General features: G+C 42.8%; 1 protein-coding gene across 1 annotated transcript; it reads right to left on the bottom strand.

Moving 5' to 3' along the window:
- Positions 1–2,952: 2,952 nt before the first annotated feature.
- WBP2 (WW domain binding protein 2) lies at positions 2,953–14,426 on the bottom strand. Its single transcript, XM_001369292.5, has 8 exons — positions 14,267–14,426; positions 11,115–11,223; positions 7,090–7,225; positions 5,582–5,674; positions 5,180–5,314; positions 4,829–4,954; positions 4,323–4,399; positions 2,953–4,179 (listed from the first exon to the last, which is right to left on the bottom strand). The coding sequence occupies exons 1-8, from the start codon at positions 14,320–14,322 to the stop codon at positions 4,126–4,128; spliced, it is 786 nt and encodes a 261-aa protein (XP_001369329.1). The 5' UTR covers positions 14,323–14,426; the 3' UTR covers positions 2,953–4,125.
- Between the last annotated feature and the right edge of the window lie 3,785 nt (positions 14,427–18,211).

The following is an 18,211-nucleotide window of genomic DNA, read 5'->3' as shown; positions in this document are numbered from 1 at the left end:
AAAAGATTTTTAATACTCTGAGCATAATTCCTGATTGTTCTCCAAAATGATTGAATTGGTTCCCAGTTCCACTAACAATGAATTAAGTGTCCCCATTCCCCCCATCTCATCTAACATTTGTCCTTTGGCTGAGTTGTTTTGATTTGCATTTCTTGGAGAGATTGTTAATGGTGATGGTGGCAAAGGGAAAGTCTGAAAGTGGCAATGGGGAGCAAGGAGCATCCTAGCTCCTTTCTGGCTCCGAGGGTCAGGGGCTATGGATGAACCAGCAGGCAGCCTTGGAAAACAGAAATGAGGTGTCTTTAGCACAGGGGTCCCCAAACTTTTTACACAGGCCGTTCACTGTCCCTCAGACCTTTGGAGGGCCAGACTATAAAAAAACTGAACAAATCTGTATACAGCTGTCTGGGATAGCAGAGGCTGCAGCACTGGCTGTGATGGGCCTGTCACACTTGCACAGACCCATCACTGCCACCACAGGGTACTGCAGCAGTATACACTGTGCGGAATCTCCTCCCCCAGATTGCCATGCAGCACCTCGTTCTTGTTCAGTTACTCTCAGAACAAGGCACCAAGCAAAGGATGGTCACTGGAAGCAGTACTGTATGGAGCGATACCATACTTTGTGGCACCGCCACAAACAGTGCTCCTCTCACTGACCACCAATGAAAGGGGTGCTCCTTGCAGAAGTATGGTGGGGCCAGATAAATGGCCTCAAGGGGCTGTAGTTTGGGGACCCCTGCTTTAGTCGAATGATAGGCCTCTTTATAGACCACTGTACAAATCCCCTTATTAGACTTCTAATTCAAACTGGGAAGGGGATGCAGCCCTCCAAATGGCCACCCATAAGATAATGGAAGTTTTACTGAGCCCAGGACAAAGGGAAAGGTAGTCCAAGTCTGTATGCTCTTCAGCACCACCCCAACTCCAAATGTCAGCATGGGTAGCACACTTTAGCACCCCTGAATTAATTCTAACTCCAAAGCCCAGGACTTTCTGAATGACCTGTGCTAAAAAAAGGAAGGAATTAAGTGTATGAGACTTACACTTACACTTCACAGGGCTGAGCAGTCTTCAGAGAGCCAGATACTAAGATGGGACTGCAGTGATCTGGTGAACTGGACATGTTAACAGCCCAGGGGCCTCATGGTCCTGCTATACCGACTCTATAACTAAAGAACTCTGGGGAAGGGCTGAAGGGTTGTAGAATTTAATTCTACTCAGGGGTTCAAGATACATCAAGATGAACAAAGCCACTGGCTGCTTTCTTTTCTAGCCTAAACCCTACACCCAACAGCATTCAACCTCTTCCTATTGACAGCTCTCAGCCCATGACTAGACTGTGAAAGGGAGAAAGGGAGGGCAGCTGGGTGTCTCAGTAGCTAAAAAGCAAGGCCTAGAGACAGGAGGTTCTAGGTTCAGATCTGGCCTCAGATACTTCTCAATTGTGTGACCCTGGGCAAGTCACTTAACTCCCATTGCCTATCTTTTAGTGCTCTTCTGCCTTAGAATCGATACTAATTCTAAGACAGAAGGGAAGGATTTAAAAAAAAAAAGGTGGGGGGGAGGAGAAGCTTGGAGGCTAGAAACCAACATGCAGCATTCTCACAATTCTTCAGTTCTTGCCCTGGCCGATTCCTGTACAGGGCAGTTTCTAAGTTGTGACATCTGGAGATCAAAACCTAGAGGCCAACCATGGAGCAACAGATGGGATGGCGAGAGCACTTCTCACACAGGACCACTGTAAATCTTTTAATTTCTCAGACTTGTGAATGTTAAAAATTTCCCCATCGGGGAATTCTCAATTGGAACAATTCCCTACTGGAAACATTCCACATTTGGATGTGAGAACTCGCCAGGATCAGAAATGGGAGGACCTCTGCTCCACCCTTACTTGGGACTGCTTTGGGGGAGAGAACTCCTTGCTAAACAATGAAAGTACTTTAACCCATACTTATAATGAGGCAAAAAGTTCTTTAAGCCATGCCTATTTTTAAAATGAATACAATGGGGTGCTAAGTACCTATTAAAGGTCAGGCAACTTGTAAACTTGCCAGGAGCAAAGAGGTGAAAACTTATTCAGTTTTTCTGGTTCAAATTTACTAAAGGGATTAGTCGACCCAGCAGTGTTTTTTCTGGTACAAACTTACTAAAGGGATTAGTCTACCCAGCAATGTTTTTAGAATGGGTTGTCCTTTGGAAACCGTCTACTATGATTGGAAGATGGAAGAACTTAGGGGAGGTGACATAGGAGAAAACCCCCTATATAAGAAAAAGCAGAATCTCTTATGAGAGAATCCTTTTGGAGAAAGCTCTTATGAGGACTGCTTGAGATCTCTTGAGGAGAGGCTTTTGGAAGGAGATTCTTTTGGAGATCACTTGAGAGGAGCTCTTGGAGGAATTCTCTAAGGAGGTCTCTCAAGGGAGGCTGACTCTGGCTGGAACTCCCTCTGGGGAGACTTTGTCCCTCTGAATCCCTTACTTGGACAAATCTTATGGTGAGTGATAAAAGACTGACTGACTGATCTCTCTCTTAAGACTCAGGTCTAGGCCATGTTGGCTTAAGGCCCTTCATACTTATACTTTCTCTCTCTCTCTCTCTTTCTTTGATTACTCATTGTATTGTTAATTAAAATCTCTATAAAACCCAGTTGACTTGGGTATATTCATAATTGGGAATATATTTCCTGGCGACCACCTTATATTTGATTTAAAAACCAAGACACTGTAGTGAAACATATTTTCTGCGGTCAAATTTACTCACCCACTCTTATATCTATCACAATTTATATCTCCAACTATTTTAAATATAACAGTTTATGGCTTCACCAATTTTAATTATAACACCACTCACCCATACCCAACCCAGCCCCCCTGGAACCTCATACAAGGCTTTGCAGGCAAAGGTCAGGATCCTTGCTCAGGCATTACACACACAAGGAGACAGGAAGGTCAAGCTACTTCATCTTTACTACATCATAGTTTTGGCAAACAAATCAAGGTGCAAGAGGGTTTATTTCACATTAATATATTAACTGGATTTTTGTTCAAATAAATAGAGAGTTCTCTTTAAATAAAGATCTTCTCACACTCTGGCCAGTAAGAGAAAATCAAAGGAAGTTAGTGCATCCAGGGGAGAGTCACCAATCAGGTGCATGAAGCTTAAAGAGATGAGAACTGAATTGGGACTAACAACAGATACTTTTTACTCAGGACTAAACCAGGCCCCAAGTACACCTGATTTCCGCCTAGCGAGGAGCCCTAAGGAGGGTGGGAAAGGTTGTGCAATCTTTAGCTCTGAGCCTAGGCAGCTCACAGAGCACAGGAGGGATCCTCAAGACCCTCTAAAAACATGAGTTAGGAATATAAGGGAGCAAAGCCAAGCAATCATTTATATGTTTTCTCTCCAGCTGAGCAGTCTTCCCTTTACTCTCCTCCCTCCCCTCCCCCTTCCCCCCTGGGTATCCACCCTGGGTATCCCAGGCTCACAATCAAAACCCACAACAAAGTGGTGGGGCTATAAAAAAACCAGGGAAATCTGAACAGGTGTGATACCCCAAAGGGAGAGGAATGGAAAAGATGGGGCTCTTGAGGGCAAGCCACTATCCAATCTTGTATCACACTGGAAACTTGGACTAGGCTTTATAGCTGGAGAATGGTGATGGAATGTGGATAGGAACTGGAAGGGGACCTTTAGGCCATGAGTTCAAACCAACTTCCCAGGGCTGGGAGAAAGATAATTCTGCTGATCTGAGCTGAGAGGAGCCATAAGTATAGTCCAAAATGAATGAAAAAATAAACAAAATAAGAGTTCTGGGGAGAAGCTGAGAAGCTGGACAGGAACCATCCCTCCTTTATGGGATGCTGTGTTAATGCAATAGGAGTAAATTGGAAATGGCGACTCCAGTGGAAAGTCCCATTGACGAAGGTGGAGGAGAGGTATCAGTGTCTCTAGGCCAGCTGGAACTCTCCCAGGCTACTCCCTTTCTCTCCATATTTGTTACTGCTAACTACACACGGACCTAGAAGGAAAGGCCAGGTCTGACAAAAGCCTCCCCACCAAATCCAAACTCAGCTCTGGGGGAATAAGGGACCAGGTGAGTGATGAGGAGACTGTAGGTGCATCTACTGGGTCTTCTTGTCCTCTGGGGGGTAGTATGGAGGTGGTGGGGGCTGGTCCTAAAGAGAAGAGAAAAAGAAATGGGATCAACTCCAAGAGGCCAGGAGAAACTTCCAAATGATTTCCTTCCCCTAACCCTTACACAGTGATTTCCAGTGGGAGGTTTACCTGACTACTCTCCAAACTACCCTAGCGTACTCACCGTGGGCATGTAGACATTATGGGGATTGACAGGATTATAGTAGGCGCTGGCAGCAGCTTCTGCAGCTTTTGCTTCAGCTACAAAACAAAACAAAACAAAAAAAACCATGTCTCAAGCATGACTGGGTTATTTCCCCCTCTTTTCTCCAAAGGAAGGATCTCCTAAAAGAGTAGGCTCAGGAATCCTTCTAGCTTCACTAATTCTAATCTGGAAGCAGCTGCTTGTTGTCTTTCCCACCCCAACCAGCTTCAACTGACTCAAGGCAGCTGGACTTGGAGACATTAGGAATTATTGGACAGAAGTATACAAGCGTCCACTGGTTCTCTAGAGTTGCAATCAAGCACAGGAATTGGAAGAAGGATTTGTCTGGTTTTACTTTCAGTCAGGTTCCTAGCCACTCTCTAGGGTTCTCCAGAGATGACTGGAAGGTAGACCCTCTACTGAGTGACAATATCCCAACACTGCTGGCATGTCTGAACTGCTTCTTGCCCACAATGGTCCCTTACCTGCAGGAGTAGATGGTACATCAGGACCACCTGCAACAGGTGGCTCCATGGGCCCAGGATATGGAGGTGGTGGGGGCTGCATGTACCCTATAGCTCCATCCATCATAGGAGGTCCTGGATAAAATTCTGCTCAACAAGACAACACAAAGCGCCAAATAACTATCCTGGACAGATGGGTCTCTGTGGTACCACTTACCACTGAGTCACACCATTCAATTGTCATGTCAGGACACCCACATACACTTGAAGTTTCTCTGTTAAGCCTTAACAAATTTCAAATTTACACACACACACACACACACACACACACACACACACACACACACACACACGGAAGTAAACCAGACTCACCAGGTGGAGGTGGAGCATAGGGATAGCTTGGAGGGTTTGGGTACATTCCATTGGCGGCTGGCATGGGAAAAGCATAGGCTCCATTGGGCATGTAAGAGTATCCGTAAGCTCCATTAGGGACTTCGCCTCTGGAAGCTGTAGTCACAAAATAAGAAGCCTTATTCAGTCAGGAGGCAATGAAGAGGAGAGGCAGATCAGGGCCCAGATGAAGGGAGATGTCATCCTAAGAACTTATCATTCTTGATCAATTACTTTCTTTAGCTTCTTTTAGATTGTAATTCAGAGCTCCTATTTCCTAAGTTTGAGATTCTGAGATCCCACCCAGCCCAGGGTGCTCAGCCAATCATAAAACAAACAAACAAACAAACAAAAACCTGTCTTGGTACCCAGCTTTTACAGTACCTTGGGAGGCGACCTGTAGCATTCTCTGTCCAAACTCAATGGCACCTCCTGCTGCAAAGGTCAATTTGTAAACAGCTGATCCTTCCCAGCCACCTGGAAAAAGAAAAAGGGTGAAAATTTTGAACAAATAACCAGCTGGAAAAAGAAAGCTAGACTATATGTGGAGAGATGGCTATTTGTCCTCTCTGGGACCCTATCCAACTTCCCTGGAGTTCTGCAGGGAAAGGTTTGGCTCAGCTATGCAATCTGATTAGTACTTGCCTCTTCCTCCCTGCCAAGGCTGCACTTGGACTTTGGTTGCATTTATAATCAGAACAAAGACCTTCTTCTGCACCAGCAGAGCCCCAGGTGCTAGGATCCTTACCTAGGTACCTACCTATGCCCTCACAGATGGGAGATACATAATCATTAGGTGGAGTGGAAGGGATGGACAAGACCCAACCACTGACACGGCACTCTTTTGGACTCAAGAGGAAAGGAAAGAGTCTTACTTTGGGTTTAAGCCTCAAAAAAGCCAATAATAACAGCGACTCCATGAAGTCAAGAATATTCAGGTAAGGGGGCAGCTGGGTAGCTCAGTAGATTGAGAACCAGGCCTAGGGAGGCCAGGGGGGTCCTAGGTTCAAATCTGGCCTCAGATACTTCCCAGCTATGTGACCTTGGGCAAGTCACTTAACCCCCACTGCCTAGCCCTTACCACTCTTCTGCCTTGGAACCAAAACACAGTGAAGATTCCAAGATGGAAGGTAAAAGTTTAAAAAAAAAAAGAATCTTCAGGTAAAGGGCAAAGCTGTCAATATTAATATATTCTACAGGCCAAAAGAGACCAAATTTTTTGGAAAAGAGTGGAAAGTTTTGCAAAATGCAACTGCTGCCCTGGCCTCTCCACCTACTCTTCCCACTTGCTAGACAAAGGGAACCTGAGTGAAGGCTATAAGGTGCCCTGAGGGTTTACCACAGGCTCCTGTGTGGCAGGACATGCTAAGGGAAGGAAGACCAATTCACACAGTTCTCTAGTGTCAGCAGTGGGAGACCCTTACAGCCTTCTCCCTTATAAGACTTCTCTGTACATCCAAAAAGAGCTCCTCTTTGCTATGCAGCCTAAAACACTAAGTCCCTCTCCTAAGAGTCCAATGTGTTTAAAGAGTCTTTTCCCAGCTGAAATCTAAAAAAGATGAACTCCAGGAACAGATGGAAAAAATTTTGTTTTCATTTGCATGAAAAGACCCAAGCTGTCATTTAAAATTCTAACATTTTATAGCTCCTAGCAAACAAATATCCTTCTCTAGCCTATGGACTGCTAACTGATCAGCTAACTTCCCATGTTTTGATAGGAGAATTAAATATAGTATTAGAAAATGCTCCCCAGGATAAGAAAAGGAAGATAGGAAGGAAGGATCCAATACTGAAGCAAGATAAATGTCCCTAAAGAAGTAGTCAATTGCAACCTTTTTGCAAGACTTCTTTTCCTGGTATCCTTGTTCATGCTCTATGCCACTCTCACATACCTCCTGCTTCTGCCTTCACTGTTCCCCTGATGTAATTTGCACCAAACACAGGCTGCTTGATCTCATAGTCCTTCATTAGGTAAAATGGCATCATGAATGACTGCATGGAATCTCTCCCCTTGGACAGAAAAATAACCTGTGGGAACAAACAATGGATGGCATCACTAGAGAAAACCTAAGGCTGTTTTACTGAGATTTCCCAGTTTTCCTAGGTTTTTGGTTGTTCAGCAAATGTGCCCCCCATTTCAAAGGGGCCTCCATCGGACTATTCTACCATACTAGAGGAACCAAACAGTGCATCTACTATATTACCTACCATAAGACCTTTTGGGGTATATGTGTGCAGGACAAAGAATTATTCTCTGAGAAAACTACATTTGTTTTTGTTGTTTTTTAAGAAAACCTTAAATACTTTCTGTCTTAGTATCAATTCTAAGACAGAATTGCTGCAAGGGCTAGGCAATCAGGGTGGTTAAGTGACTTCCCCAGGGTCACACAGCTGGGAAGTATCTGAGGCCAGATTTTAACCCAGGTCCTCCCAACTCTAGGCCTAGTACTCTATCCACTATACTACCTAGCTGACCCTTCACAAGAATTTCTTAGATATTTACTACAAGGCAGACATGGTACTAAGTAACAAGGATTCAAAACCAGAAATGCAAAAGTCCCTGTTTTCAAGGAGCTCACACTCTGCAGCAGAACATGTAAGTATACATATATATGACCATATAAACAAACATACACAAAATACAGGAGTTAAGGTTAAATTTAGGGGTTGAGACTGAATATAATAATTATCGGTCACCAAGGATTTTATTTATAAAATCCTAAATGAAACACCCAAGTCAGAATGGAGTTTATGGTGATTTAATTACAACAGGAGGAAGAAATTAAGAGAGGGAGAGAGGAAAGAGAGGGAGAGAAGGAAAGGAGTTAGCTCAACTGCTCCGGCTCAGGCTGAGCTGGAGGCAGGAGTTCAAAGATTTGGCCTGGGAGCCAAAGGGAAAGGGGAGTCAGTCCTTATCACTCACCCATGTGACCAATGAAGGAAAGCTGTCTGAGGGGCTCCTCCAAGCTCAAGTTCCAGGACAGAACAGGCATCTAGCCCTCTCCACAGGAAATGACGAGAACTCCAAAGGCAGTTCTCTCCATCACTTCCTGCGTCTCACATGTGCCAATGGTGGCTCAAGCTTGGCTTAGGACAGCCCAGGGGGACAGTCAGTTGTTTCTGATTTGTCATTAGCTAGCACATGCCCATGTAGTGTGGGTGTGGGTGTGCACATTCCTGGGTGCTAGACCAAGGGAGATGGAGAAAATCTAAAAATCACAATCCCCCCTGATGATGATTGGGGGGACTAGTCTCCCCAATTGATCACTAAACATAAACATCCTGCACCCCAAAAATTCCTAACTACTGGTATATACAAAATTTTACCTTCTTCTTCTTTTTTTTTTAAACCCTTCCCTTCCATCTTGGAGTCAATACTGTGTATTGGCTCCAAGGCAGAAGAGTGGTAAGGGCTAGGCAATGGGGGTCAAGTGACTTGCCCAGGGTCACACAGCTGGGGAGTGTCTGAGGCCAGATTGGAACCTAGGACCTCCCATCTCTAGGCCTAACTCTCAATCCACTGAGCCACCCAGCTGCCCCCTAAAATTTTACCTTCTAAGAGGAGAACTACAATAGTTAGAGATAAGGGGGAAATAGAAGAGAGAGAGAGACAGCAAAACCGATGTTTTGCTGGGTGCATTAACAAAAGCCAATTAGGGGCAGTCCCCTTTGGCATAAGAGTGTACATTGAAAATAAATGTTCAATCAACCTTCAGTTCAATCAACCACACCCCAAGGTTCATTCTGGAACTTCCTGTAGTGTAAGGGCTTAGGTATCTATCTGCAAACAGTTCATTCTCTGGTGTTAGCAAGCTTCTTCTCTGAAGATCTTTCTCGAACAAAATTTTTAAATCTTGGATTTTATGAATAACCCCCCCCTCCCCCCCGAAGAAGGTGCTGAAAAACACCCAGTTCAGCTCAGGATGCAAGGTTTAGTTATGGGGGTGTGTGAGTCAATTTTAAAAACAAAAACAAAAACAAAAGAAAGAAAAAATAATGAAAGAAAAACCCTTTTAATTTATATATATACACACACATATATATATTTAAGAATAATTCAAAACCAGTATCAAAATATTGAAAATCTATGTATACAAAATTCAAATCTCCATTTTACACAGGTAAAGAAATTAATTAGGTGAATATATGCAAGGTATCCAGCTTCAAACAGGATGTGACTGAGTTTTGAAGGAATTGAGGAGGAAGGGCATGCCAGGCTTAGGGGACAGCTTCTGAAAGGCCCAGAGACAGGAGATGGAAGGTCATAGATATGTAAGATGAAAGACAGGCTGTAATATGTGAGCAACAGCAAGCAGGACAGTTTGGCTCAAACAGAGTATGTAAAAGTGAATAACATATAATAAGGAAAGTTATGCTGGATTCAGGCTGTGTCAAAGAGGAAAGTTTGCATTTGATCATAAAGGCAAAAGAGAGCAATTCTTGACCAGGGAATGAAATAGTCAGATCTGTGCTTCAAGAATATCACTTTGGTAGCACCTTTGGGGCCATGGATTGAAGTGAGAAGTTTTAGGCAAGAAAGCCAATTATACATGAAACAACAGAGTAACATATAGGGGCCTCTGGAACCATAATAGACTAGATATAAATACAAGACAATATAAATCAGATACCTTTTGAAAAGTATAAATTAATATACATTTTGGGTTATGATGATGCTGTGGCACCTAAGTGGTTGGAAAACAGCATGGGATGGGTATAGAGAAAGATTTCTTGGAAAGGTTGACATAAACCTTGAAAGTCAAAGACTGGTGAAAAGGGGAAAAATATGGGCTGCTTAAGTGCCAAGATGAACTTCCCAATTGCCTGAAAGTGAGGCAAAATATTCCAATTTCTCAATTGGCTCCCTGTCACATTACTCTGGGACACCCATGCAAATCACCTGAGAGATCCAAGATTTTAGAAATATGTCGATAATCCCTCTGTCCTATCATCTTGATCTATCATCTTGACTGAAATTCAAGATGGTGATTCTGACCTACAGAAACATGGCTGGTCTATATGAAATCTTCTACTCTGCTAAGCTACTGACATTAAGTTGAACACAATGGAGGTAGCTGGTGACTCAGTGGATAGAGAGGCAGGCCTAGAGATGAGAGGTCCTGGGTTCAAATATAGTCTCAGGCATTTCCCTGTGACCCTGGAAAGTCACTTAAGCCCAATTACCTAGCCCATACCACTCTTTTGACTTGGAACCAACTAAAATGGAAGGTAAGGATTAAAAAAAAAAAGATGAACACACAATGTCCTTTCCAAGAGACAATACAAATATGCCTCTTGGGCAACTAAAGCGAAGGAGTCTTTCCAAGGGAAAACCTTTTGTTTTCTTTGGGGCTAATGAAGCCCTAGTTTTTCAAGCCTTGGGGAAGAAAGGAAGCCCCATTTTTGCTATCTATTTCTCACTCTAAAAACTCTTGACCACTCTTCTGCCTTAGAACCAATACACAGTATTAGAAGATGGAAGGTAAGGGTTTAAAAAAAAAAGGCAGTGCAGGCCTATTTTCCTACATAGAGCATGTGTTACTATCACATTCAGCATTTTGTACATTGTGTAGCTTCAGATTGACAGCTGTTTTTGGCAAAATCAAAGTAAAAAATAATTAGCTTGCTCTAGGTCTTTGTCAATCCAGTAGCTCTAGCCACCTGTATACAAATAGAAGGTGGCAGTATTGGAGTTTGTAGAAACTTAGTTAGCAGCTGTCAGGTTAGCTGCTTGGAGACACGGTAAATTCCCAGTCCTGAAGCTTGTGGCAAAGAAACACCATGGAGATGAGAAAATAAGTCATTACTGTTTCAAAGGTCTTCCAAATCACTGATCTATGTCAGTGTTGCTAGAAACCTGAGTCATTCTCCTAAAATGTCAGGCCTCAAAATGACAGATAAGAACTCCAAGACTTACTCTGTAAGGAGTTAAATAGAGGCTGCCTTTCTTGGTTCCTTTGAAGGGATCTGTCATATGATCCATGTCACTGAAGGAGAGCTCCACATGATCATAGGTCATTAGAATGCTACAATGAGAAGAAAGAAAAAAGTTATGATAAGGTAGTTTAGAAATGTGGCTTGATGTGTGGATAAAAAGCTGTATAATTCCCACAGTCCCTCATATTCCTCCTCTCTTCCTGTTTCTACTCCCTACCCTTTCAACAAGCTGTGGTCTGCAGAATCCCCAAAACACTGAAATTGGCTCTATTTGGAGCAGAGAAAGAAAAAATGCAATTTCCAAGATTAAATGTTGATGTCATCAAATAACTCTTCCTCTCCCCGACCGTCACCTTCAAAGACAAGCTAGATGGCAACTTGTTGTGTTTATTATAACATTCATGTTATGAATAAGGATTAGATTAGTGCCCAGAGGGCAAATTCAAGTAGTCAGAGAGCTGAGGGAGGAAGAACTAGCTTTGGGCGGCTGGACAGAAGGGTGGGGCATGCAAAAAATGTCCCCAGGCATTGGGAGGAGGAGGAACACAGGAGCTCCCAGAGTAGCTCTACAAGCTTGTGCCAACACTGGACTAGATGATCCACAAAGTCTTTTCCAATTTTGTAATTCTATGAAATACCTAGTTGCAGCTATATGCACTTAAAGAAAATATAAAACAGGGGCAGCTAGGTGGCTTAGAAAGTAGAGCCAGACCTGAAATCCAGAGGTCTTGGGTTCAAATCTTCCTGGCTATGTGACCCTGGGCAAGTCACTTAACCTCAATTACCTAGTCTTTACAACACTTCTGCCTTGGAACAGATATGTAGTATGGTTTCTAAGAGAGAAGGTAAAGATTTTAGAAATAAAAAGAAAATGTAAAACAGATGAATTATGAAATGATGACTAAAAAGGACTCACTACAGAGTTCCTTTAAGTAATAAAAGCACAAAGGAGGTACACATTCTAAAAATTCTAAATTCACTTTATGGATCAATTTTGTGAAATGAATTTATGTAAAGCAAAGCGCATCCTTATTTAACAGTCCCAGAGAATTTAGAAGTGTGGGAGGCACAGCTAGAGATAATCCTTGCCCCAGAAACTCCCACTGAGAAACAATGAAAAATAGTCACAAGGGATGATACTGAATAAAGACAACAGTGTTTCCTTCTTCCAAAGAACCTGTTTAGACACAAAAAGGTCACAAACCAAAGTGCATCAAGGGTATCTCCAATAACAAAACAAAAATGAACATTTGCAGTGGTTGGGTTTGTCTTCTTCCTAATCCAATCAGTTAATCTCTGGAACAAGCATTTATTAAGCCTGAGCTAAATGCTGGGTATATAAAGACAAAACTGAAAATTTTCTTTGACCTCAAGGTACATGTACATATTGGTTTACAAAATAACTAATTATGAGATAATCTGAACACTAACCGATAAGGGAAGGGACAATCAGGAAGAGCTTCATATATGATTGAAATTTTGAGAGGAACAAGTGATTCTAAGAGAAATTCTAGAAATGGGAGATAGGCTGTGCATAGGTGGAGAGTATCTGTTAGAAATATCAAGGTCACTACTGGTGGCAGCTGAGTGGCTCAGAGGATTAAGAGCCAGGCCTAGAGATGAAAGGTCCTTGTTCAAATGTGGCCTCAGACACTTCCTAACTGTGTGACCCTGGGAAAGTAATTTAACCCCCATTGCCTAGTCCTTACCACTCTTCTGCCTTGGGACCAACACATAGTATTGATTCCAAGACAGAAGGTAAGGGTTTTTATAAATTTTAAAAAAAGAAGGCCACTGCCAACACCTTTCCATTTGAAGGAAGGTGGGTGGAACAGAAAAGGAAACAAACACTATTGGGGAAAATAGGTAATTACTAGAAACAGAATGGACCTGCCAGGTATTGTGTAGGGAAAAAAGTGAAGAGGTCATACTTTTGAGGTCTAAGTTCTTACTTGGGCAAATTTGTTTCTGGGGGTCCTGGTCCCAAAGAATTTTTCTTCTTAAATGGCATAGTGGTCTTTCTAACTTTGTGGGGACCCTGAAGTTAAGACTAGTAGTGTAACATTTTTGAGTGGTAGCATCCTTTCCTATGTTTACAGTAGACAAGGGAGTGGGGGACTCTGAACGAGGAAAGTTTGATTTTGGGGGCAGGGATCATTGTGATAATTTACTGAATGCCCCCTCCCCCCTCTACACAAGATAGAAGTTAATTTATTGAGCATTCACACAGTGAATGCAGGGGGTAGGATCTTTTATCTCTACCTAGCAATATTAAAATTTTGTGGAGTTTAGAGCAGAAGGCATTAAAAAGAAAAGCACAACAGGAGGGTGGGTAGGGAATCCAGAGGACAGAGATTTTGGCTCTTCCTATCTTACATTATATTCTGAACACAGAACCTAGGGTTGATGACTCTGGCAGTGGCTTGGCTTGGGAAGGAGAGAAAGCTGCTTATCCATATACACGATGGTGCATAAGAACATGTGGACCAGGAATCAGGAGATCCAGAGTTCTAGTCGTGGTTGCACATGCTAACTCAGTTGTTCAACCTTAGGGCAAATCAGTTTCCCATTTCTGGACTTCATAACCCTTCCTCTAAAAATGTGAGAGCTGGACCAGATGAACCCTAACGTCGCTCTCTGCTCAAACGTCATTCTCCTTTGGCCTCATTAACCAGGCCTTGGAGGTAAGGGAGAGGGAGGGTGGCTGAGATGAGTACGCAGGAAGGGGTTAACGAAGATTCCAGCGGGGCGAGAAATGTCCAATCCTAAAATTGGACATCTGCGAGGCTCCAAGAAACAGCTCATTTTTCTACCCAGATCTCCTTAGGAGTTACCCCCCGCCCCTCAACTGGATGCTGTCCTTGGTCCCTAATCCTTTCCTACCTGCCCGTACTCAGTATGCAATCAGTTCCCTCCACCTCCCCCCAGCTGTGGCGGTCCTAGATTCCTGAGGAGGACTAGGAGGTTCCCTGCCCTCTTCCCCCTCCCCTCTACGGGCCGTTACTCCCCTCTCTCCTCCCGGACGTTTCTTTTCCTTCCTCCTCAGTTCACACCTCCTTCGACAACTCACTCCCCCCGCCACCTGACCCTCCCCCGTCTCTGCGAATCCCCGACGGATCCCTCCGCGCTCACTTCTCTGTATTGTTGACAATCACTCCGCTCTCCGAGTGGTTCCTGTTGAGCGCCATGGTCAGGCCACCCAGCTCCTGAACCCCCACTCCGGAGCCTCCGAGATTAGTGCGCCTGCGCTCCGCACCCCGCCCCGCGTGTCGTCGTTCGGAATAACGTCCAGCCAATCATGGTGTGTATGTGGTGGGAACAACCACCTGATCCTCGAGTCACGTGAGCGTGCTCTCCTCTCTTTTCCCTCCCCTCCCCCTTTCTTCCGCCTTCTCTTGCTTTCCTCCACCCCCACTCTTCCTCTCTTGCAGGTCTGCATCACAAACAAGTCCAAAGACTACAAGCCCCGGCATACAGTGCTCTGGTAGTACCCTGCCCTTAAGAAGTTGATGAACTTCCGGAGCACTAGATGGTGACATACACCCAGTTGATGGTTCTATTGTGACGGATAGAAGGAAGTTGGAATGTTGAGCTTGAAGAAAAGACTCCAGGAAAGGAGACAACTCAGTCCTCTGGTCAAAAATATGAAATGGTCCCCTGTTTCTTCTTGGTCAGAGATTTAAAAAAAATTTTTTTTTATATCATCAGACTTTCAAAGATTATTCCTTTCCCTCTTAGGTATTTAACCCATATAACAAATGAAGAAAAAGATATGACAAACCAAACAAACAAGCAAGCAAAATCTATACATCAAAAAAGTCAGAAAATATATATGTAGTGTATCACACTTGGTGACTACATCCCTGCAAAAGAGCAGAAGTGGGGTAAGGGGGAAGGTAAACCAGAAATTCTCTTAAATATTTTGTGACAGTGACAGAATGAAGCCCATGGAGTCCTCAGAAGAATGATTTTAAAAGCATGAAATAGAATACGTAGGATTACAAAAGAAAATATTGAAATGCATATATCAAAACTTAAAAAAAAAAATTGCAGACTCCAGGTTGAGAATCCTTTCTCTAGAATCAAACACTAGCTCATCAAACTTTTGTGTTTAAATCATATAGGAATGGTCCCCTGATCCTCTCTTTTGAGTAGATTAAATATTATTTCCTTTTGTGAAAGCAGTGGTTCCTAATAAAGAATGTTCCAAAGGTCTTAGAACAGCTTTACGATTTATTAGCCATTAGAGGCAACTAGGTAGCACACAATGAATAGAGAGCCAGGCCTGGAGTTGGGAGGACCTGGGTGCAAATGTACTTTCTATACGAGCCACTTAAATCCCAATTGCCTAGCCTTTGTTGTTCCTCTGTCTTAAAAAACGATACTAAGACAGAAGGTAAGGTTTTTTTTTTTAATCTTTAATAGTTATTTATAGTAATAAAGAGATTTCCCCTTTTTCCTCAATAAATTCAACCATCTGCTGCCTTTGGTCCTATATACATGCTTCTGAATGAATTCTGAAAAAATCCTGAAGCTATGTTGACTGAGCTTAATAAAAAGAAATCATTACTAACTGGGCTCTCACTGCTTTTACCTGTCCTTAATTAACTTGTGTAGATAGAATCCCCTCCCCTCCCCCCAGCTCATCCCACCTCAATTCCATGAACACTCCAAACAGAGGTCATAGGTGAAGAGCCCTAGGAACATGAACCGGAAAGTTACGGGTAAAGGTGTGGCATGAGAGAGTCACTCCTCTCTATTCCCTGGGAAGCTGTGGTGGAGCATCAGGGCTGAGAGAGACATCCATGTAGAGGACCACATGGTCAGGGTTAGGTTAGATTAAGCTTAAATTTCTATACATCTGCTTTCTCTCTTTCAAGTTAGCATGGTCATTGTACCCCCAGAGACTCGGGCAAACTATTATAAGAGAAATTCCTTTGTGACTCCTAACCCAAACCATCTGATAACTCCTATAAGACCCTGAGAGGATTATCCTCCTTGTATTGTCCTTTAGATTTAAGATGGAGAGAAAGAGATACACCTCCAGGTTACATCTCAATTCCATCGGGCTGTATCTCAGACATCCATCTGTCCCCTAAACTATGAGAGTCACCCCTTATGTCTCCAGGCAGACCCAGTCTGATGACCAAACCCCCCATAGAATGCCTGAGTGTTTACCACTCTAGAGTCACCATGACACAGCATCACGTCTACACTGTTGTAAAGAGTATAAAATCCCCAGAATTGATGTTGTCTGCAGGACAACTTTTCTATACATGCTGTCTTTCCAAGGAACAGCTCCCCATCTTGCTGTTCCACCTTGCTATCCTCCTGGCCATTCTCAATATTACTTTCTAAATTAATAAATTTCTTTTTTTTATTTTAAAACTAAGTTTTGGAGTCTTGCATTCTTGCAAAAGGTATCCTTCCCAAACCTGAGGGTTCAACTTTAGTGCCCCCCAACAAAGTGATTCTCTATGGAAGTTAAGAACCTGGAGTTATTAATTTAAATATAATAAATTCATTGTGCCACTAGCCACAATAGCTCTTTCAAACTTTTTCATCCCTACTCAAATTGTTCATGGCTATTTCACACCCCATGACTTTGTCTAGAACCTATCTTCATATTTACTGAAAAATTGAGACCACTCACTGAGAGCTCTTTTGTGTCCTCATCTCAAGTCACCCAATACCTTCTGCCATTATCTCCTCCTTTTACCCCTGTCTCACACAAAGAGGTGGACCATTTCCTTGCCATGCCCTGGGGATTCCCTTCCATCTCATCTTCTTCATCATCTTTACTCTCACTTATCTTCAATATCTCCTTGTCTAGAACCTACAAACATACCCATATCTCCTCAGCCTCAAAAACTCTCACTTGACCCATTCATCCTCATAGCTATCATCCCATATCTCTTCTTTCTTTAGTGGTTAAATTCCTTGAGAAGTCCATCGACAAAAGAACCTCCACTTCCTTTCTCCACACTTTCTTTTTAACTCTCTTCATTATGGCTTATGATCTCAGTGAACTAAAATTGCTCTCTCCAAAGTTACTAAAGATTTTTTCATTGCCAAATCTAACGATTTTTTTTTCAGTCCTTATCTTGGACTTCTCTGAAGCTTTTGACACCTATGTTCACCCTCTTCTTGATGCCTTCTCTTCATATTTCTTTGATACTACTCTGGTTTATCTCTTACCCCTCTACTTCTTCTCAGTCTTTGTTGCATCTTCATCCAAGTCATGCCTGATAAATGTGGGGTTATTTCCTGGGTCACCTTCACTTTTCCTTCAGTGCTATCCTTGATGATCTCATTAAATTCCATAACTTCAATGAACATCCCTATGCTGATGATTCTCAGATCTATTTACCTGCTCTAATCAGTCTCCTGACTTCTATATTCATGTCTCCAACTGCCCATTAGACATCTCAAACTGAATGTCCTATAGACATCATAAACTCAATGTGTACAAAAATAAACTTGTTATTTTTCCCCAAAAAACTGTCCCTTGCCCTGCACTTTCCTTTTATTGTCAAGGACACTGTTATTCTCCCAGGCACCCATGCTCAAAACCTATGTGGCATTCTTTGCTCCTTACTCTCTTTCATCCTCATATCCAACATACTGCCAAAGGCTTCTAGATAAGGAGATATTGAAGATAAGTAAGAGTAACTTTACCTTTATATAATATCTCTTGAATATACTTCTATGTTTCCTTTGATGATGCCACCACCCTGGTGCAGACATTCATCACTTCATGCCTAACTATTTCAATAGACTGCTTGGTTGGTCTCCCTGCCTTATCTCTCCCCATTTTAGTCCATCCTCTCTTATCTGTCAAACTGGTCTCCTAAAGAGAAGATTTGACCAGGCTATTCCTCCTATTCAATAAACTCCAGTGGTTTCTTGTCACCTTCAGATTCAAATATAAAATCCTCTATTTGGAAAATCCCTTCACAACTTGGCCTTCTCTACCTTTCCACTTTTTATTTATTTTTTAAAATAATCTTTACCTTCTGTCTTAGAATACATACTGTCAACATGGAATCTAGGAACCCCAAACTTGTGACCTAGTGG

The sequence above is a fragment of the Monodelphis domestica genome, chromosome 2 (genome assembly GCF_027887165.1).
Source record: "Monodelphis domestica isolate mMonDom1 chromosome 2, mMonDom1.pri, whole genome shotgun sequence".
In the NCBI taxonomy this organism is placed as follows: domain Eukaryota; kingdom Metazoa; phylum Chordata; class Mammalia; order Didelphimorphia; family Didelphidae; genus Monodelphis; species Monodelphis domestica.
Note: the sequence above shows the minus strand (reverse complement) of the source record. Positions and strands in the feature narration are given on the sequence as shown.